General features: G+C 42.9%; 1 protein-coding gene across 1 annotated transcript; it reads right to left on the bottom strand.

The window, feature by feature from the left end:
• Positions 1–969: 969 nt before the first annotated feature.
• LOC109321626 (photoreceptor outer segment membrane glycoprotein 2) lies at positions 970–11,605 on the bottom strand. Its single transcript, XM_019552357.1, has 3 exons — positions 11,028–11,605; positions 4,605–4,851; positions 970–1,564 (listed from the first exon to the last, which is right to left on the bottom strand). The coding sequence occupies exons 1-3, from the start codon at positions 11,603–11,605 to the stop codon at positions 1,292–1,294; spliced, it is 1,098 nt and encodes a 365-aa protein (XP_019407902.1). The 3' UTR covers positions 970–1,291.
• Positions 11,606–21,900: the final 10,295 nt, after the last annotated feature.

A 21,900-nucleotide genomic window follows, 5' to 3' on the forward strand; every position in this document is an offset into this window, starting at 1 on the left:
TGGAGCCCAAAACTGGACGCAGTACTCCAGCTGCGGCCTCACCAAGGCCGAGTACAAGGTATGGATGCCAGCCAGCGTTTTGGTCGCTTTACTAGCCGCAGCATCGCATTGCAGGCTCATGTTCATCTTGTGGTCAATGATGACCCCCAATTTAATTATTGGAAGGTCATCTTGTATTTGTACCGCTGTTGCTGTGTCAGGAGAAGCAGCAAGAAAATACAGTATTACATACAGTCATGAAATGCAGAGCTTTCCCCAAGGTGAATAAAAATGGTACAAGACAAGGGCAGAGCCAGAGGGGTCCAGTGGAGCAGCTGCACCTCCTATTTAAACTAGACTGCACCATGGGAGCCTCTGGAGACTTTTTAAAAATCCCCAAAGCATGTAAGCCCCTACTCCACCTGCTGCTGCTTTCTTTGCTGTCCCAGGGATGGGGGAAGTTTCCAAGACACTCCTTCCCATTGCGCTCAAGCTGCATGGGGACTGGACTTGGGAGGAAATACTGGCAGGGATGGGCAGGGGGCGTGCCCTTCTCCTGCATAGTCTCCCAGGAGAAACCCCCCTGCCCATTGCCACTGTTCTCAGCTGAGCCCAGCCCTCAGCAGCGTGGCTGGAGTGGCTTTGAGGCTTTCCACACCCCTGGGACAGTGGGGAAAGCAGCAGTGGCAGGTGGGGGAGGAAAGAAGACCAGCTTTTGAGCATGGAGGGAAATGTGGGGGGATTCTTATTTCTCAGGGACTTTAAAAAAGTCACCAGAGGCTACTGTGTCATGGCCTACCACACCAATGGTGGGGGCGGGGGAGGAGGTGGCTGGGAATAGGGGGTGCAGCATCCCCTCCAGAATGTGTGGTTGCTCTCACACCCCACATTGCCAAATCCTCCTGGTAAAGGACCTCTGGGTTATGGAAGCTACATCCAGACCCAATGAGTATCACTTTTTGGGCCCCTGCTACATGTTAAATATATTGCACAATGAACTGGTTAATCACACAATAAATGTACACCAGCCACATGTGCAAAGTAATTCTCAGACCATAACAATGACTATCCAATATAAAAAGAGCCAACTAGCTGTAAAGTTAGTGCTTGAAAAATGTGTAACAACTCTATAACTAGTTTCTACCCAGCTTTACTTTGAATTTGTAGCACAGCCTTTAGAATTTTTACCCCTCTGTGATTTGTTTAATTACCTAATTACATTCCTGATTTTATTCCTACCAGTAAAAATCTGGTAATTGCATGATTTAAATGATGGTGCCAAATCAGATTTAGCTTTTCAATGAAATAGCTGTCATGATGAGTTAGCTGTGGGAATGGATTTTGCTGTAACATTGTCTGGACCATAGTTTGGCTTTTGTATATCCATGTTGGGGTCATTCATCCCTGAGACGGTGGACATGTGGTTGACTTTGCCAAGGTTCTTAATGATGTGGATGTTGTACTTGGCAGTTTCTACGAAGCTGTTTTCTAGTAACCAGCCATTGGACTCGCACTCCGGATCACCCAATAGGAGAACATTCTTCATTGCTGTTTGTAGGTATCGGACACCCATAAGTACAGAAAGCTATAGGAAAAGTAATTGTTAACTGAGTTATTTAAGTTAGAGCCTACTGACAATAACTGGCTGAGTCCTTCATGAATGCAAATTATTATTAGTATCGAGTAGAACTGTCAACATTTTCCACCCCAGCAATAGAATTTAATCTATTTCCTGATTTGAAAAAAAAAAAATGCAAGCTACCATAAACAGACTTTCTGTGTATACCTTCATCCTTTATTTAGAATTCCCAGCTTCATGTCAGTGCATCATGGAGCAGAAATACTTCTAAATCAGTGGTCTCCAACCTTTTTAAGTAAGAGATCACCTTTGGCATTTAAAAGCAACTCAAGGCCTACCATGAGGCACCACCGCCACCCCCGACCCTGGCCTGCCCAGCAGGTAAGTCTGTGGGGTGGGAAGAGTGGTGCAGATCGAGGCAGAGGGAGAAAAAATTATTTGGGGGCATGCTCCCCAGCAGGTAAGTCCCACCTGGCCAGGGCTCCACTCAACTTACCCCTGCTCCTGCCTCTGCAGCACTGTCCCTCACCATGGGGACCTTGATCTAGCCCCTGCCCCTTCCCTCCCCCATGGACTGACCTGCTGGGCTGGGGCATACACGTGCATGCATGCAGGTGCTCAGCCCCCCACCCCAGGCTTGGATCGACTGCAAGAGGCTCCAAGATCTACTGGTGGATTGAGATCCACTGATAAGTGACCACTGTTCTAGATACTGTACTCCACGCAGACGGGCTGCCACCAGTTGGTAACATCATAAGGTATTGGGGTGAAATTCTGGCCCCACTGAAGTAAATGTGAAAATTATACATAGTTTTGGATACCATGGGTTTTTTATGAAAGATGCAAACAAATTGGAAATAGTGCAGAGACAAACAACAAAATGGTAAGAGGTTTTGAAAATATGGTCTATGGTTGGAAGAAAGAATTTATTTAGTCAATGGCAGAGAAGTCAGGGGATAGGATTTGTTAATGTCTTTAAAAACAAAAAGGACTGTTATTAAAAACAATGGTGATCAATTGTTTTTTGTGTCAGCTGGGGACAGGACCAGAAATAACAGACTTAAACTGTAAAAAAGGGAGACTTGAATTAGATATTTGGAAGGGCTTTCTCACTCTGACAGTAGTTAAATACAGATTATCTAGAAAAGTAACAGATTAGCTAGAAAGGTTATGAATCTTCATCATTTTAAGTTTTTCAGTACAAGGTAGACAAATGTTTTTGTGGCAAGATTCTGGGAAATGATTCTGTTGGCCTAGATGACCTCTTGAGAGAGCTTTTTGTTCCAACTCTACATCTATAAGGAAAAGAAAGTTCCCATTCCCAAATATCAATCAAAAAACATGGTATGTAGTTTTTTCTATTTGCATTTCTGTAACTGCATTTTTCAAAAGCATTCAAAATGTATAATTTAATGGATACAATGCATCTATAAAAAGAAAATGAGCCTGAGTTTGGCAAGAAGAGTATTGTTGTTAACTTCCAGTAACTTTAAAATGCACAATGAACTTCTCAGAATGACAGATTCTTCCCAAGGCACATGAAAAAGTGTTCCATTAATGCATTTTAAAGAAGATACAGAAAGTTATCTTATTTAAAGTGCATTACCTGGTAACATTTAAAATGGCTTGTTAACTTAACATGATAAAGTAGCAATCAGAACAACTAAAACCTGTATTAAAGAGGAACATAAACTGCATTTTAATCCTTGCTGTTAGGTTTCTTTAGATGTGGATTAAAATTTCCAGGCAGATTTACAGACTCCAGGAGCATGAATACATTTGCAGGTGCAAACTCTGGCCTTTCAATGAGTCACTGCTCCAGCTGGTGACAAGTCATCCTTCTTGCAGCCAGTCATTGGCTGCTGTACTGGGAGGAAGCCAACCCCATCCCAAACAAGCTTTATACCTGCAGTGCAGACAGCAGTGAGCTGTCTGCACAAGTCTTCTGATGAGCTTGTAGACTACTCTTTTGCCTTTAATCTGATTCCTATTCTTGCTCCCTGTTTCAGCGTTCCTTGTTCCATTGTTCATATCTATTCCTGGTTCTTATTTATGGCTTGCTCCTGACTGTGACTACCAGGTCTGGACCCTGGCATGAACTGTGGACTTCTTGATTCTGACTCTGACCACAGCCTGTTCCTGGCTTTGTCTTACAGAACTGGACTCTGGCTTGGCCACTGCCTCCCAACCCTGGCTATGACCGTATCCTGACTTTGGGCTCTATGCTCTGGGTTCCTGACCCCAAGCCTAACTATTAGGCATAACTGCCCATGGCTTACGTGTGACGGACCTTTGCAGTTGTTTCAGTTATAGTATTTTGGCTGCATTGAAAACATGATCAATTATGGCATTTCCTGGCTGTATGGTAAAGCTGAATATACAGATGGGGGAAGCTCTCAAATACCAGCTCTAATAAGGAGGGAGGGGCAGGCAGCTGCTGCGGCTCCAGCTCCAGCCACAAACCTAGATTTTGGCCAGAATTGGAACCCTAACCCCTACAGTCTCTACCCCATTATGTGTACCTCACTGCCTGACCCCCATAGTCTTTGCCCCTCTCCCCACCACTTACCCTCAGTCACAGCTCCAGCCACATTACAGCCCAGGGCATTAAGCATATGGTAGTTCTGTCCCCAGTCTGGCCATGCAATAGCAGTGGCAGCAGCTCTGGTATCCTGGGGCCAGAGCTGCTGCTGCTGCTGCAAGCACTGCTGCATGGCCCAGCTGGGGCTGGGGCTGGGGCTATCATGTGCTCTGTGCCCTGGGCCAGAGCCACAAGTGACACAGCAGCAGGAGTGGAAGAGGCAGAGGCAACATGTGCAGGCATCATTGAGGGCGGGACAGAGACAGAGAAAGCTTCTTGTATTCAGGAAAACTATGCACGTTTCTCTGACTTATGGAGTTATATGAAGATACAAGCTACTTGAGTCATTGGATGATTGCAGGGTTGACTCGCACGTTACTCTAGCCATTTTCACTCCCAGAGGACTAGGAATTCCCCTCTAGTTCTACTACAGGAATTTTTCACAAGTCACTTTTAAAGCCTTACCTCAAAGAACCAGATGATGAGCACTATGATACCAATGGACTTCATGATATCGGTATAGTAATCCAGCAGAGCCTGCTTGCACCCCTTCATCCAGATGTTGAGCTCCATTGTCAAAAAATCATAATTGTAGTGAGCACTGTTATTTGTAAGCTGGTATTGGATACAGGGCCGTGGTGAATTTGGATTGCAGCAGCTGAAAGGCACTCCATCCACCAAGAATATTCCATCGACATTACTCTTCAAACGGCTGCAGCAAGATGAAGAGTTATGGACATATAAGACTGGTAGCAGCAGTAAATAATGGAAGATTCTGTCACTATGGGCACATCTACAAAAGCCAATTTTTAAGGCGCTTTAGGGCACGTGCCTACATGTGCATGCCCTTAAAGCACTTAAAAAATGGTGACTTTAGACTATTCTCACCTAAATTTGATACCTGCAAATGCAGGTACTGAATTCCGGTGTGAATAGTTAAAGTGCATTAACGAACGTGTAGACGCATTAAAGTGCATTAACCCTGTGTGTGTGGACTGACTTGGAACTGACTTTAGTCCCAAACCAGTCCACATACAGCATTAATGTGCTTTAATGCTTTCATGTGTAGATGCCTGCCTAAACCCGCTTAATGCGCATTAAGCTAATGAACATTAAGTTTAAGCATGCTTAAATGCACATGTAGACATGCCGTATTTTTTCCAAAAATATAGCCTTAATATGGACACCTACAGACCTTTGCAGATTGGAGTAGGGTGGATGAGAACATATTCCCAGCAAGAAATACTGTTTACTTGGGGAAGGAGACATTTCCCTTCTCTTAAAATGTTTTCTCAAGTGCAATGTCAGTTTAGTATCCTATGTGGGACTGCATCTTGGTTTTACAAGGAGTGGATTCAATAATAGTAAGGGGGAATGGAATAAAGCATCTTCCAAGACATTTGTGTTCATAATATTAAAAAAGATTGCTTTAAATGCAATTCTAGTATAAGCCAGACTATTAGGAACTCTGTTTAACTAGTATCTCTCTCTCTCAAAAACATAAGCAAGTCTGAAAAACAGTACCAAATAGAGGAACAAGCTTATGGGCCACAGGAACTACAACGAATCCTTCATTAGAAGTTGAAATGTCTATCCCAGAAGAAGGGTATACAGATGGGAAGGGAAAAAAGATTGCTTGAAGAAGTGTGTTCTGTCCAGGAGGAGAAGGAAGAAACCATACTGGGAGGGAAAGTGGTAGATGGATAGGACTACTACAAGATGATTAAAACATACTGGGGCCGAAACATTTATCTTATTCTCAACCACCAGCTTTTCCTTTCATTGCTGTTTACTCCGACTACGTGCAGTAGGGTCGGCACTTTGTTTCTGATACCCGGAATGGCAGATTCCAAACTCAGAGGCCTATTTTTTCCCCATGGCTCTATAGTATTTACTTCAGTGAGGCTCAGCAGCAATTTTTTTAAAGGTAATGTTTGGATTTACCTGTACTACTACTCTTATCAGTGGCAGAAATGGAATTTGTAAGAACTAGAGCCATATCTAGCAGAGAGGGGAAGTGGTACTGAAAACCAGAGGGGAAGGAGAAGGTGCTGGGAGTATTACCTGCATCAGGGATTCAAAAAAAAGTCCCCAGCTGCTGCTTCTGTGGCATGGTCTGCTTCCCCAGTTGTTGCTGCTACAAGAGCAGCATAGTGTCCATGTACCCAGCTGCCACTGCCACAACACAGATGCTACAGGGCAGGGGACCACTAAGTTGACTGGTGCTTCCTGCACCTACCCCAGTATACATTACTGGTAAGACGCAGGGAAATGCCTGGAGACAGTCCATAGATTCTGCTATCCTGATTCAGTGTAATTAGATTGTGTGGATTCCTGATAGAAGGCATTATTAGGGAATGAAATAATAGATTGGTAAACCTGCACACTTTTGCTACTACACAGATGGGTAAAAGTAAACTAACTAAAACAATCACATGATCATATTGTTACAACCCTTGTCTACTTCACAACTTTCTGTGCTTGCTACCATTTTTGTTATACTATTTTATAGCTCAGTCTGTTCTGGCTACACACACAGGCATTTATGGTGCCACAATGACAAATTATACCACTGTTAACAAAATCTTGACAGTAAGGCATATTCAGTGCAAGACTGTAAACTCTATAACCCATGGCCCATCCTTCTTGAGTATTTGCAAAGTGCCTATACCTCTAGTGGATGCTGCAGTAAAGAACTGAAAATGTGTTATGCTGCAGTAGCAGCAATCTATCATTTAGAAAGAATTATTGTAAAATAAACAATTGTGGGAATGTTATAGCTATGAATAAAGCAGGGGTCCTCCTCTACCACAAAGTGCCAGTCTTTATGTACTTTGAGAAATTATCCTTTATTGCAGAGGCTACTTGAAAAGGGGCTAGAGGATACGCACAAGCAGGCAGGGATGGAGCACTGCCACCCACCACCCTTCACCACGGCCTCCTGGATCAGTTCCTAATCTGTAAGGAGGATGACACCACTCCCCTACTGTGCAATGGTGTTGTGAGGATAAGATGTTTCATTGCTTGGATCATATATTTGCTTTAGAGAGAGACAGAGGCAGTCCTTGTACCATATGGCAGTTCATAGTCAGGGGATTAAGAATGAGAACTGGCATACATCTCAGATGTAATCTCCACAAAACTGAACTTTTCACCTTTCTTCCTAATCTTCTTTCTTCTTCTCCCCTCCCTTCTCTGTCTTTATTTGCAACATTCTTCCCTCCTTTAGGATTGTAATCTTGGTATAATCTTTGAGCTCTTCTTTCTCCTGCTCCCTCCATACTCAAATACACGGTGTGTCTAAATCTGCCCTGTCCTCACCATTGTGGACTAGCCAGGTTGTCTGTTATTTTGATGTTAATTAGACTGGTCAGCTAGGGAAAAAACTACTTTTTTGGTTCTCTGTCCTACACATTCAACTCTGTGTGTAAGAGCCATGCTGGGTTCTAACTCACAATTGTTAACAGTAACAGAAATTCTCTAGGGCGTTTGCTTCCCTCATTTACATCTCTCCAGAGCCTATTGCCTTCAGCGGGCAAAATTTGACTGAGAGCTTAGTTTGAAAACAATGGGGTAGAGTAGGTGGCTCAATAAATAAAAATTAATTAATCATTTTGTTGATGAGGTATGACACAGAACAATGCTATTTCTGCATGACTGGCAGAAATTAAAAGCAGCTTTTACTTTTATCCCTCTTAGCTATTGCTCTGAAATTCCATGGAGGGCAAATCTATTAAGTACAATGACGATATCAATTTGCACCTTCTTTTTGGTATCTCCTGTAGCAGGACCAGACCCTCAAGGTTAGGCTGCCTATTAGGGCTGAAGTAGCTCCTTGTGGTGACTTCCCTTTAAAATACAGTTTTTCAAAGATCCTTGGCTCCTACACACACTCTTTCAGCTCTGGCCCATCTGGCTCTAACTCACTTGTTCCAAGCCATGGCCTTGGTGACCGTAGGCCTGACTTCCTGCCCCTAAGAACTTTAATTATGGCTCTGGCTGCCCCCATAGTCGTACCTATGCCTCACAGGTGTCACTTAGTTGCAATTCTTTGGGGACAGGGTAGATGGATTCAGGGTGAGTGCAGTTGCACTCCCTCTTTGATACCTGCTGTACCAAAAGTTTCAAACCAAATATCTGTCAATGGCAGTGGCTTTTCTGTGCTTTTCTATTCAAGCAGTGCTAGTGGAGTCAATTAACTTTATAGCTTATTATAATCTCCCTGATTCCTGTTACTCTGTCTGTACACCATAGGTGTTAGCAACTCTCTCTCCTTCTTAATGGTCTTGATATTCCGTTAATCAAGATATACTTTCTTCTGCAATTTTGCTGTCTGTTAGCCATTCCTGGTAATCTCTGTCTTCTGCTTCACTGCCCTTCATACTCTTTTTGGTTCTAATCAAAAACAAACTTAGGTATGGTATTATTAACTTAAATGAACATTAACTCAGACGTGGCAATGACTCATAGTGAAGTGTTGAATGATCTGTCAAGATGCTCAAGAAGGCTAGGTTTTGTTTGATGAGTCTGAATAAGACTCGAGATGACTTCTGAATAAGAAAAGTATATTTAACCATCATGGCTATAAATATTTTACTATTTTTGCTTAGGTTTTTTTAACTTAATTTAGCAAATCAGTGCACATTTCAATAAAGGGGTTTTTTTGCTTTGATCTTAAACTAAGTAATATAGTGCTGGACTTAGCATATTAGTAAATCTTCTAGTTTATCTTTTAACTGGAGAAAAATATATCTTATATTGTATGTGATGGTGCACCACACCACCTGCATCCTCTGTTCAAAATCCTAAATCCAGGCATGTATTTGTCTATTCTGCAGAGTTACTTCCTGCCCTGTCTCCTCTGATTCCAGTCTTCTCTTCTCCAGGCTAAATAACCTCAGTTTTCCCCACCTTGCCTCAGTCCAGCTTTCCTCAGACTTTGGGCCAAGTTTTTCTTCAATAGGTTTGCACGCTATTTGGTGAGCCTGGCCCATGATCTTGACTTTAATGAAAACTGAATTTGGGAAGCATCCTTGTGAGCTGATCCTTCAAAACATTTTTTTCACAGCTGCAGTTAACCTCTATAGCTTGTGCATCTCAGTTCTCTCCCACAAATTATGAGATGATTTCACAGTGTATTCTTTTCTCTGCCTGCCACTGTATATTAAGGAGAAACGCAAAATAGTTTTAATTTGTTTGATCCAATTAAAAATATAATTCACCAATAACTTCTTTGAAATATAAAATAATTAAATATGTATAATAAAGCAGAAAACTTAACTATCAGCTTAATGACTTGTAAGATATCAGGATGATGAGAGCTACAATACTTTTTCCAGGTTGTTCTGCAAGCTTTTTAGACCTCTGGATTATCAAGTAGGGAAAAGGGAAACTAAAGCTTCCTAATTCCTATGTCTCTAGCTGCCTTGATGCATGTCATCAGGCTGTGCTTCCTCCTGGAGTTACCTTTAATCTGATTAGCTCCCAGGGTTACACAATTCCCCAGCTCTCATCAATGGGCATTTTAAAGTCCTTTTCAAGAATCATAATGGGCTTCTCAGTTGCTGGTGTAACATTTTGATTAAGAGTCTGGACATGCAACATTTATCAATTTTTACACTGAGATCCAGAGCAGGTACATGAGCAGCTATCCCAGGGTTCCCTAGGCATATATGCAGTAGGTATTATTATAGCACCCCACCAGGTGGTGGTGAATAGGCAAAATTCAGCCTGCTTGTTTTCAGCAAACAGCTGTCCTGAGAGAGGCTGCATACAAATGGCAATTATACAGTGTAAATTTAGCTGTAATTCTTGCAGAGATATTTCTACACTAGACTGGGTGAACTTACGCTGAGGTAGAGATTTACATCATCTGCCTTTTCCTCTTTTATATTAATGTAGAGAGTGATTACACCATTGTAACATGTCTATTCAGGCCCAGTGTTACTTTTCCTATTATAACCTTAATAAGAGTCACTGAGATTTTTTCACTCTGCCTTCTCATATAAAGTGTATGGTGTTTGTAGGGTCATCAACTTCCCTGAATGGAAAACTTCCTATTTTACTTGGTATTTGTCAATTATCATATCTAAATTAAAATTAAGTTTTGATTTTTAAGTCCCCAGAGTTGACTAGACAGTGAATTGGTGGCACAATCAGTGATTTTTCTTCAGGTGCAAAAGTCTCACTAGCAGACTGGTATGATGGGAGTTGAAGGATCTTATAGAGGTAGAGACAAGAGCACATGAATGTATTGCATAATATCACCAAAACGATATCAGTCAACTTTTGCCTTTCTAAAGACAGAGATATTTCTGAGTTTTATGTACCAGTATTTGATTCGAAGACAGAAATCTAGCAGGTTAATTAATACAGGTTGGTTGAGCTCTCTTTGAAGATCATCTCAAAACTCATATTGCCTTAAATATGAAAAGGGTGGTGCCCTTCAGTACCACTAGACTACCAAAAGGTTACCCTTTCTTTTAGGGTGACCAAATTGACTAAATGGTGTTATTATTATCACCATCCACAAAATAAATGTGTTATCCAGACTTCATAGGTATTGTTTGACATCTCTAGGTTGATTGTAATCAGAAAAAGACTTCTTTTGTCTTCTTGAAACAGATCTGCCACCAGAATTGATCAGCGTGGTCTTTGGGAAAAGCCTTTTCTCCCCAGAAGTGTCGATTTTAGAAAAAAAGACAAACACTGCTGAATATTATGATACTTGAATGATGGAGCAACAAACAACCTAGCCCTGCTTTATCCATCCCACAGTGTGGTGTTGATGTATTAACTCTTTCACGCAATTTACCATTTCATCAATAAAAACTCTTCTTATGGAAAGGTATTTTCAGAACTTTTCTTCATGACTAAAGGAATACTTACTCCAGAACTTCCTGTGATGCCATATTCAGGTAACGAACAGATACCCACTGAATTTCAAACCAGTCTCTGAAGCCGTTGTTTCCACAGCACTGGAATCCAATTTGTAACAGGTCTATTGTTTTCTTTAAGAAGCATCTTCCAGGTATATCTGTATCCTTGTAGAATTTAATAGCATTCCTCAGTCCCAGATAAAGGGATTCCTCTAGCTCATTCCTCATAGTATAGCACATGACAGCACCTACCAGGATGCAGAAGGTAAAGCAGAAGGTACACAGAATGTAAGGGAACATAACCAGCTTCCATCGGGAGAACTTGTTGGTATCTGAACAGTCATAGCATATTTTGCCACCAAGAAAGTTGATGATACAAGCTATCACCCCTACTGAGATTAGCATGTTGGGGACAAAGTTAATCTCTCTTGCCATCACCTCATTGCGCTTCTTAATTTCAATTTTCAGGAAGAGGCCCAAACTGAAGAGCATGACCCCACTCACCACGGAAACCCAATTGAGAATCCACAGGATCTGAGCCAATTTGTCTCTCTTAGTTTTGGTGAATTTTACTTGAAAGACTGCCATGATCAAATCAGCACTAGGAAATGAAGCGTAGGTTAAGAAATGCTTGTAAGCAGATTAGTAGTGTGTATCCTGAGTGACGAAAGTCATGCAACAAAACCTGTGAAGAAGAAGGAACAATTACTGACTGCTCTTTTCCCCAGTATATTTATATAAGGTTCAGGGAACTTCCTTTATATTCTTACACACTCTGAGTCCTGCCAGTAATGCCCAAGCTTCTGCTTCAATTTCAATGGAAATATGTGTGTGTGTTAGTTTTTTAAATTGCCTCAGCAGTCCAGTCTCTGAACAGACTGATTTTATTTATTTATGTACTAGGTTTATATGCTCCTGCCCCACCCCCCAACCCAAAAAAAAAAAAAGAGTCAGGCTGATTTAAAATAAAAAACATTCATTACGAAGATAGATAAAACTATGAAAATAAAATAATAGGCAATAGAACAAACTCACTTGTCAATGCCCCTAAATTTAACACCATCTGCTGGAAGCCTGCCCAGATAAAAAGGTCTTCTGTAAGGCATCCAGTCTTTCGCTCTGGTAGACCATAAGTTGGAGAAAATTCCAGGGCTGAGGAGCAACTACCAAGAATGATCTCACATGTGTTTTTTCAAAAGAATTTGGTGTATAGATAGTGGCTGCAGGAGGTTGCTCTCAGGTGACCTGAGGGATCACAATGCAACATGCAGGAGAAGGTGGTTCCTTCAGTATCTAGGGGTCAGACTGCTTATGGCCTTATGGGTTAGAACCAGTCCCTTGAATTGGGCTCAGAAATCTGTTGGAGGTGAGTGCAGACTCTGGAGCACTAGAATAATGTCCTCTTGGCACCCCACGCCCATCAGAAGGTGGGCAACTACATTCTGCACCAGTTACAGCTTCTGGATGGTCTTCAAGGGCAGCCCCACATAGAGTGCATTGCAGTAGTCTCTCTTGTGGTTAAGAAAACATGGACAATGGTGGCCAGGTATGCAGAACCAGCCTTAAGGAAAATGGTGCCTTTGGTGACCTTGAATTTTGGCTCTACTTCTCAAGTCAGTGGCGCTGCTGCAGAGGCAGGTGTCCAGGGGCGTGGGGCACAGTCTGGTGGGGAGACAGAGCTGCCCTCGGTGCCTGGCCTGACTTCTCCTGAGCAGTAGCTGGAAGTGGTGGGGAGGGCTGGGCAGTGTCCTAACATGGGGGGAAAAACCCCTTCATTTTATAATCAAGCATGAGGCTATGGGGGATAGACAGCTTCTGTAGCTCCAGCTCTGGCTGCAACCCTATGGCTCTCATCCAACTCCTGGGGCCAGAAGGTCAGAGCACAAGTTGATGTTGATGTGCTATCAAAGCCAGACTCCCCCTCCAAGAAATCTTTGGGTGTTTTTACATGCACTGTGAGGTGGAGAAATACTTTAATTAGCAGATGCAGTGGCGGCATGGCAGCAGCAGTGCTTCCCAAGTACCTCCATTTCTCCACACCACCACCACATACCCCCTGGGGCCTTCCTAAGTACCCCCACGGGTACATGTACCCCTGGTTGACAACCCCTGCTCTACAGGCTTCTTATACATGTGCTCAGTCTAGAGTCTCCCTATACACATACTCAGAGGTAGGGAGTGGCTGTTTTATTGGTGCATTTTATATATATAAACAGTTCAAAAAACTCAATGAAACCAATCATTATTAATGCTCCATTGAATAGTCGGTAGAAAACAATCCTATTTGCACAAGTTTTGTGAGCAGATGATTTGTATTTGGATAAAGGTGGACGTCTTCAAGTTCTTGACTCTTCATCTAGTACCACAATGTATACCTTAGACAAATTAATTCCTTGTCTAAGATGGTTGAAGTTACACCAGGGATTCATGTGGTTTCATGTCTTTACATAGCACCATACTTCTTTTCCAAAAAAATGTTGGGATAATTTTCAAAAGTGTTCAGACTTGCAGCTCCTTCTGACTACTACAGATGGAGTTATATGTGTTTAGTGTCTCTGAAAGTCGGCCCTAATTTCATTGCTTATGAATGGTAATGGGTTTTGATAGTCCTGGAGCCTAAATCTCTTTGGCTAGAGAACAGTTATCCAGTGAATGGCAGCAGCACATACCTTCCCTATCCTGTTCCCTGAGCATGCCTTAATACTTAACTTTGGTAAATGGATGGTTAAGCCTCTGTATGAGTTCAGCCTCAGGTCTATCTACTAATCCTGATGAGAGTAGCTTGGCAGCTTCATGCCTTGAACTGTTCATGTCTTTAACATAAATAGCTGTTGCAACATAGCTGTTGTAAATAAATTTATCTTGCAGTGATACTCAGATCTCAGTGAGCACCTCGTCTGGGCAATCCTGTTATGAAGTATCTTGGCACCTAAGATTTGGTGCACAGTAAGGGACAAACTCTTTTTAAGTGCTACCATTAAACACGAGGGTGCATTTTATAAGGCTACACTTTTCTGGATGTATGTGCAGCATTGGAAATGCACCTAACCCTATATAGCCACCCTGAAACGTTCCTAAAACTCCTTTATGTTTATACCTTCAAGCTGTTTAAAAAATAAAACCTTAAGACAAAGGAACAACTTTACTAGGCAACTCCTCATCTTAAGTGTTTAACAGCAAATATCTCTAATGCAGGTTTGATTTTAGTTGCAAGGTCTGATTCACTGTGTACTTCGACTGAGGTCCACCAGTGAAACCTGTGCTGCAGACCCCTAGCAACAGAAAGCCTGTCTGGTGAAAATCTTCAGTGTGAGCCACATTCTCAATTGAAAGATGGATAAAAAGACCCCAAGGAACAGCTCAGAGGCATCTTCATGACTTGCCCCTCTTCTGCGTAAGTGTTTTGAAAGCAGTAGGATTGCTATACAAATACTGGGACAGCTATTATTTGTATGGCATTCTGGATAACAGCCTTTCTGCTCATACCTGGTAGGCTAGTTTGCAAAAATCCTCAGGCTGAAAGTTAATTTCCCAGCTTCTTTGTGTGTGTCTGTCATATAGGAGACAATAAATACCTATGCTAGGCATATATTACAGTCTAAAATTAGGTGATTTTTTTTTCCTAGCACTCATTTCTACTGTAACAGTTTGTAACTATATGTTAACATTATACTTCCACAAAGAATTCAGTTAAATGGTGTAGACAGTCTACTTATTCAGGATGAATTGCAGCATTAATACTACCCTGAGGCAGACCTCTTTTGTTATCTCAGTGAAAGATTTCATCTTCAACATCTAAAGTAAGGGGCAGTTAGGGTATAAAAATTACACTGTCTTATTCAATGTTCAGAGTCTGTTTCCATGTGTCTTCAAGTTACATTGGCAAAATGTACTGCCATAAATCAGGTTGTGTTCTTCACTCTGCAGAGCCAGCATATTTATATCTATATAAGACCTGAATCCTGATCCAAAATTATAAAGAGTAGCTAAAACTTTTTTTTCCTCTTCCAGCTCTGGGAGAGCAAGCTGGATTCTGTTCTGTAAATAAGACATTACCCTCTCAGTACTTGAAACCTGAAAACCATGGACATCTCCATAATACCATTTCTTCATTCTCTTACATGGCTACTGTTTTGATTAAAACTGTATTTAAAAAAAATTGAACTGTCTGCCATACGTTCCACTTTGCTTTTTTGTTTTTTAAGATGTCACTTATATATTCCTTGTACTATCACTTACTACCATTTTTTTAATTATTTTAAATGATTGTGAAAAGAAGTCAGCATAGGAAACTGGCCTCACCAAGTTGATACAGACTGTTCTCACAGGCTTCACAAAAACCTACCACGTTCACTGAACACTTTTTTTTGTCTTTCACAGCTACTGAAAGGGAAGTCACTTACCTGTTTTGGAGCAGTATTATGTCAAAGCTGGCATCTTAGTTACAATGGGTGACTAGGTGAAAAAAATGACTGGATCATGCATATTGAAGAGAAGTCAGGTACTGATATCCAAATGTCTATGCAGACCTTGGGTCTTTACATTGCACTCATGAAAGGAGAGGGAGAAAAGAATTCAGTTCTCCTGCCTGCCTAATCCCTGCTGCATCTCTAATTAGAGCTAAGAGATTTATTACTGGGTTCTTATGCCACCAGGTTAAATCCTACAAAACAGGCCAATTAACCAAATGTGATCTGAGACCTTTGTGACATACTGTATTTATGGCAACTTCCTCCACCAGCTACTAACAGGCGATGGGGAACGCTCTGTCAGACTATGTTGATACCTTCATTGTCTCTTAAATGGCTTCTTAACAATTTGTATATGGGCAAGAGCAGAAATGCTTGGTGTAATGGCACAAACGTTACTTCCTTTAGAGGGGAAAAGCCAATTTAGGCCATCCTCATTAACATAAATTATAAAATTGCTTACTCGGATTTCCAATTCTATATATTGTTGCTTGCATGAAATATGTTTATGTTCTGACTATGTAACAGAGTGTAACTGTATCTGTAAAGGAGAGATTTAGGGATTGTGCAAAATATACCATGGAGTATGTGGGCCATCTTGTCTTTCAAAGTAGTAGATTCTAGGTTGTGAATTGGGATTTATCATGAGCAAGAGCATGATAAAGAGCTATGTTATAGAGACCAGATGCTTTGTGGCAGGGAGTAGATATCCAAGGACCTTGTTGGTTATGTTTCTTCTTTCATGGATTTTTTGAGATCTAGATAGGATGATTTGGTGGGGTGAGACTAGACTTGATTGACAACTCTGATGGCAGAGAGTCAATTTTGTAAGAGGGCCCAGCTGGTTTGGTGATGGTGACAGTATCAAACCGAATGTCATAGACCTGGAGCAGGTGGATGCATGTTGAGCCAGAAGGGACACAAGAGCTCCCAGGACACCCTCCTAAGTACCACCGGATTTAATTGCATGTATAAGGGGAGATATAGGTGGCAAGGGGTACCTGTTATGAAGAAGAGTTTGGAATTTTACAAGACAGAGTTAATACTTGTGATGATGAACTAACCATATTTCTAGTAGCTTTTTGGATTTTTCTCCATTTGTTCAGCTTTTCCCCTTTTCCCAAGTTAGAGAGGGACCCCTGTAAGTAACTGAGAGTAGGGGAAAACTACCTCTAAAGATGACCAAGGAGGTTTTTTTGAGGTACCCAAAACCAGAAATAGGAGTAACAGCTCTGGGCTGGGCCTTGAGCCATTGTTTATTTGCTTTAGAAAAGGAGCCCTAGACAGACTGAACTTGACTCTTGTTGTTACCACTAGCACTTGGCAGAATAGATCCGTCCTTTACAAAACACTTTCTCTCACTTAAAGATAAGGTTGTTCAAGTACAGTTATGCACAAACAAACTGTACAGGTCAAGAGACTCTAAGTTCAGATAACGATCACACCCACCACAGTTTAAATCTTCTGGCATTCACCTACTGCTATCATGCTATAGCAGCAAATAAATGGCCTCTGTTAAACAGGCAGTTCAACAGTGACTGTCAAAGACCTGTGTAGCAGAGCACTAGGGTGCTCACTACTGGTAATGGTAATAAGGTCCCAGCTGCCAATCTTCAGGGCAGCACAGGTGAGGGTTGCTGGGGCAACTAATTTGGTCAGATGACCAGAAGGGGGCAGGGCCTGGCCCTTATAAGCAGTCAGGCTGAGGCCAGAAGTCAGTTCCCCTCTGGCAGCTGGAGCGGTAGGAGCTCTGCTGCAGAGCAGAGCAGCGCAGCGCAGCGCAGCGCAGCGCAGCGCAGTGCAGCCTGACCACTGGTCTGAGGGTGTGGGGTAGAGAGAACCCTGACAGGGAGGTATTGAAAGAGGGCCAGGGTCATGTAGAGATTTATGTTGTAGCCAGGAGGCTTATTTTGGGTTACAGCCAGTTGGCTCATGGCTTTATGTTTTCGGTGGTTGTTTGTGTAATGCTGGAGGACCGGGTGAGGTTGGAGGAGGCCTCGGGGGAGCTCCCCAGTAGTGCAGGGGTTCCTGGTGCCCTGGGAGGGCACACGCTTGGGTGCCAGAGAAGGCATGGCAGTTTGGTGCCAGGAGGCACTGCGTTTGGGGTGTTGGGACCCCAACCCTGTGTGGGCGGGGTTCAGAGAAGCCCAGCTGGACGTAGGACCCATGAGGAGGGTCAGGGGGCCAGGCACGGCTACGGCCACCTGAGCCCCGAGCGTGAGCAAGCGTGGGCATAGGCCCCAGAGGGGGCAGGGAATGCATTGTGGAGAAGCCTGGTGGGGGGTGAGAGCGTGGCGCGCGAGGCGAGACAGGCTCCGGTGGGGCGAACCTATCGTGTACGCACCCTCTCCAGGGCCTCTCAAGAGTAGAGACCGCAGACAGGGCCTCTAAGGAAGGAACATAGGACCAGATAACATCCGGAACAGCTGAGAGGCTTGGGGCATGGTATTGGGGTGGAAGGAGCCACGCGACGCCCATAGGGTTGGGGCACCAGAACCTATTTGTAGAGAGCAGGGACCAGAAGGCCAAGAGCACCGGGTCCAAGGGGCCAAGTAAAGGCAGCCTCCCATTAACATTATAGAGACATCAAAGCCGTGGCGGGCAAGAACGAGTGTGCCAGACAGGCAATTTGGCACGGTAGGGGCGCCAGGAGAGATCATGGCCGCTTCTGGGTCCCTGCCTCGTAACAACCTGCAATGCACAATTTTAAGAGGGAAATTGAAGCACAGGAAGGTTAAGGACATCATTTTCTAAAGTATTTAGTGTTAAGGAGTGTTAAGTGTTTATCCTTAGACACACAAAAAGGATCTATGTTGAGCCCCCACACCTTCTGTTTATTACTTAAGTTACTTAAAATTCTGTAAGTTGCCTTTAATTTGGGGGGTCTCCATTTTGAGATGTACAGATTTACCCCCCATACACTTTGATTTCATAAATACAGAATTCCCATAGTTCCCACTGAAATTTATAAGAACTACAGATACCCCCCTCCTCTAAATACGAGTCCTAATTTCTCAGGGCAGGCACCCAAAAGTGTAAGTACTCAGAATTAGTTTAATTTGAATTTAACCACTTGCTTCTGTAAAATGATGGCCTCCACTTCACTGGGGGAACATATTTGTTGTTCAGTCTTCCTTTTCTCTCTCCCTACTACTTCCTCCTTTCTGTTCACTGTCTTCAGAATGTCTTAAAATGAATGAGGGAATCCCGATCTAGAATGTGCTGGGACGAATCTCTCTTCGTCCCACCACACTTCTAGGATAAGTCCTTTGGGTGCCCTGTGATGGCCTCTTCATGGCCTATTTATTAATGTGGTGAAGTAAGGCATAAAGTTAATCTACCAGTTTGTAAAGAATTCGGTGTTTCAAACGTGCTTTGGGAATTTTTATTGGAAATGAGGCAAATGATCAAGTTAGAAGTAGGGCCAAGACCTGGAGCCTTCCGGACAAATCTGAGCTCCATCTGGTGCTTACTATAAGAGAGAAGCACAACCCGATGATATCAGAATCCCAGAAAAGGGATTGAGTGAGTCCCAGAAAATAACCAGGTAACAAATTTTCTTTCAGCAGATTAGAGTATCTGCCAAAATTGCCCATAATTATTATAAAATCATACTTCATGGTGAAGGATTGCACTGTGCTTTATAGATGTTAATGAACTAAGTTTCTGAAACATCTAGTGGGAGAGACTTGTCATATTTCAATGTTATGTATGGCAGAAAGGGGTTAAATGATTAGCACAATATCTTTCTGAGTTGTTGCCTGAGTTTGGTGTGGACCCTGATTTCCAGTTTCCTGCACTGGCAATTAAAGGAATTTTCCTGAGAGATTGGTGTTCACTGTTTATATTTCAGCAGCACTTAAGGGATCTATGAGATCGGAGCCTCGTTGTGCTTGGTATTGTATGTTGTCCAAATTCCTGAGGCACTCGTATGAATCAATAGCCTCAGAGTCGGCAATAAGTTAGGAAAATCTTGACAGACTTTCCAGTGCATTATGTTATAGAAAGGGATTCTCTGCTGCATTCAACACTTTCCAAGAGAGCCAAGATAATATTTATCCAATTTGTAATGCAAAAAATCTAATAGTTCCCCTACTCCACAGTCTGTAGAGCCTAACTATAAACTGAATATGTATAGAGAAACTTCCATAAGGAAGTCTCAACATTCCTTACTCTGGCACATTTTGGCTCAAAGGAGCAGCTCTTCTGTCTCTGCACTTCTCCAGGAGAAATATCTGAAAGACATTATAGCCTCAGATGCCTAATGCTAGTAGAACCCCACATCTTCTCTGCTTTGCCTTGCAGTGTAAGTCTAATGCTTGTCCAGGCTGAAGGAGCAGCAGCAGCAGAGGGCAGTGCAGGTGTTTGTAACTGCCTGTAGAATATACCATCAGAAGAGCACGTTCACTAGCGTCAGAAGAGAGTAGAAGTCCCTCAATCTGAGGGTCTTTTTCACCTGAGGGAGAAATATTTATAATTTTTAAACAAAATTAACAAATGTTTAGCAAACTAGTAAGCTGCTTGACACTATAAAAGATAAGCACAGATAAGTAGGTTATATATAAAACTAAAACCATATGAAAATTATATATGCTGAAAAAACACATTAGAATAGGGTTTATATTTTAGTAGATTTCAGTTTGGGTTTGTTTTTTTTAAATGTGAGTATTTGGCCCCTTCTACATGTTACAGGTATTTCTCAAGTAACTGGTTAATTGTGTGGTTACCTGGAGACCAGCTTCACTTGCAAAGTACTTATCATATGATAAAAAACTCCAACCAGCTATAAAATTAGACCTAAAAAATGTGCACCTACTTTATAGCTGCCAGGGCTCCTAACCACAGATCTCACAATCGCGCCTCCTGCTACACACACCTGTCATGGCAGGAGATGTGATTTTGTGGATCACGCATTAGACCCAATCATGCCTTTACCTGCACATGTAGGGGTGGGGCTTTAGTGGCTGGTGGAAGGTGTTGAAATGACAGACCTGGTGTGGCAGTCAATTACCCATTATGTGCCTAGATGCCAATTTTCCCTCCACATAAGTGGCCTTTTTGGCAGTGGGTAGCACAGCACTGTGGTGTATTGTGTATGATATATGCATGCACATCTAGTAGATGCATGGAAGTCATAAAGTTGTAGCCAGACAATAATCCATGTCTAGCAGGTGTTAGGAAGGGTCCTCCCATATTTTAGCCCCAATAGATGAGTGGTTAGCTCGCTTCCCAAGAAGCCAGGGACTCCAGTTCTAAGATACTCTCATACAGGGTTGGTTTGAACCTGGTGTGCCAGCACAGTGCTGTACCCAATGCACCACACCAGAGGTTAGGTGCTAACCACTAACCAGTCCCTTCCTCTATCTTCTTTTTGAAGTAGGCCCTCTGAACAGTCAGGAGAGGGGGACATGTGGGGTCAGGAAGAAGCAGATATTTTGGAACAGGTCCTGGTTCTAATCTAGGCCTTTGTTCCTAATGGGGTAGAAACTTCCCTATTCTCTGCATCCATTGTATAGAATTACTAGTAAATGCAAGGTGTAGTGGTTTAGTTTCAGCAGGAGGGCAGGACAGAGGCCTGGGGTGCAGACAGAAGTACAGTTCCCAGTTGTAACTTGGAAGGATTTCTGCAAAGCATTCTCAGCTACAAGGTTACCCCAGACGAAGCAGAAATTAACTGTTGGTTCCAGGGGGAGGGGAATCTAGCTGGGGCTGGGAGCTGCAGCCAGGTTCCCATATCAAAGGCCAGGGCTCTCCACCAGTGCTCTGTTTTCATCATGGGAGGTGGCGGGGAATGCAGTGCAGGGAGCTTGTTCTTGGGACTCCCCATCAGGTGCTGAAGAGTGGGGTCAGTAAATAAGAGTCCCCCACACCTCAGGGGCTCCAAGACACCTGCCCCAGCGTACAGGGGGGACTGAAACCCCCAGACGGGACTCCCTCCAATCCCTTTGCCCACTCCCATTCTGAAAACAATGACAGGCTGGGAGCTCACAGACGCAAGTTATAAAAAGACTACAATTTTTAAACATCTTTATCAGCAAAAATGGGGTCAGAGGGGCAAGTGGAAGAGCTCTGGGTCAAGATACAACGGGGCTGTGGGGAGACGGATCTAACAGTGCGGGTCTACTACAGGCCCCCCAACCAAGGGGAAGAGCTGAACTGGGAATTTTCAGGCCAGCTTCCAGAGGCACTTAAGGCAAGGGATGTAGTTGTCAAGGGTGATTTAAATTACCTGGACATCTGCTGGGAGGAACAGTCAGCCAGGTTCCTGGCAGAGATACAGGACCTCCACTTAATTCAGGAGGTGCACAGTCCCACCAGAGGAAATTCCCTGTTGGACCTGGTCCTGGCCACAGGCGATGACCTGGTAAGGGGCCTCCAGGTCCTTGACCACCTGGGTGATGGCAATCATCGCTT

The sequence above is a fragment of the Crocodylus porosus genome, unplaced genomic scaffold (genome assembly GCF_001723895.1).
Source record: "Crocodylus porosus isolate Cpor-Errol unplaced genomic scaffold, CroPor_comp1, whole genome shotgun sequence".
In the NCBI taxonomy this organism is placed as follows: domain Eukaryota; kingdom Metazoa; phylum Chordata; order Crocodylia; family Crocodylidae; genus Crocodylus; species Crocodylus porosus.

Bases quoted from the DNA above. Each gene is read 5' to 3' on its own strand.
- LOC109321626 (XM_019552357.1), bottom strand. From the start codon at position 11,605: ATGGCAGTCTTTCAAGTAAAATTCACCAAAACTAAGAGAGACAAATTG. The intron at 4,852-11,027 runs GTAAGTATTCCT...ATCTTGCTGCAG, and splicing joins GCATCACAGGAAGTTCTGGA to CCGTTTGAAGAGTAATGTCG. The intron at 1,565-4,604 runs GTAAGGCTTTAA...CTTTTCCTATAG, and splicing joins TCATCATCTGGTTCTTTGAG to CTTTCTGTACTTATGGGTGT.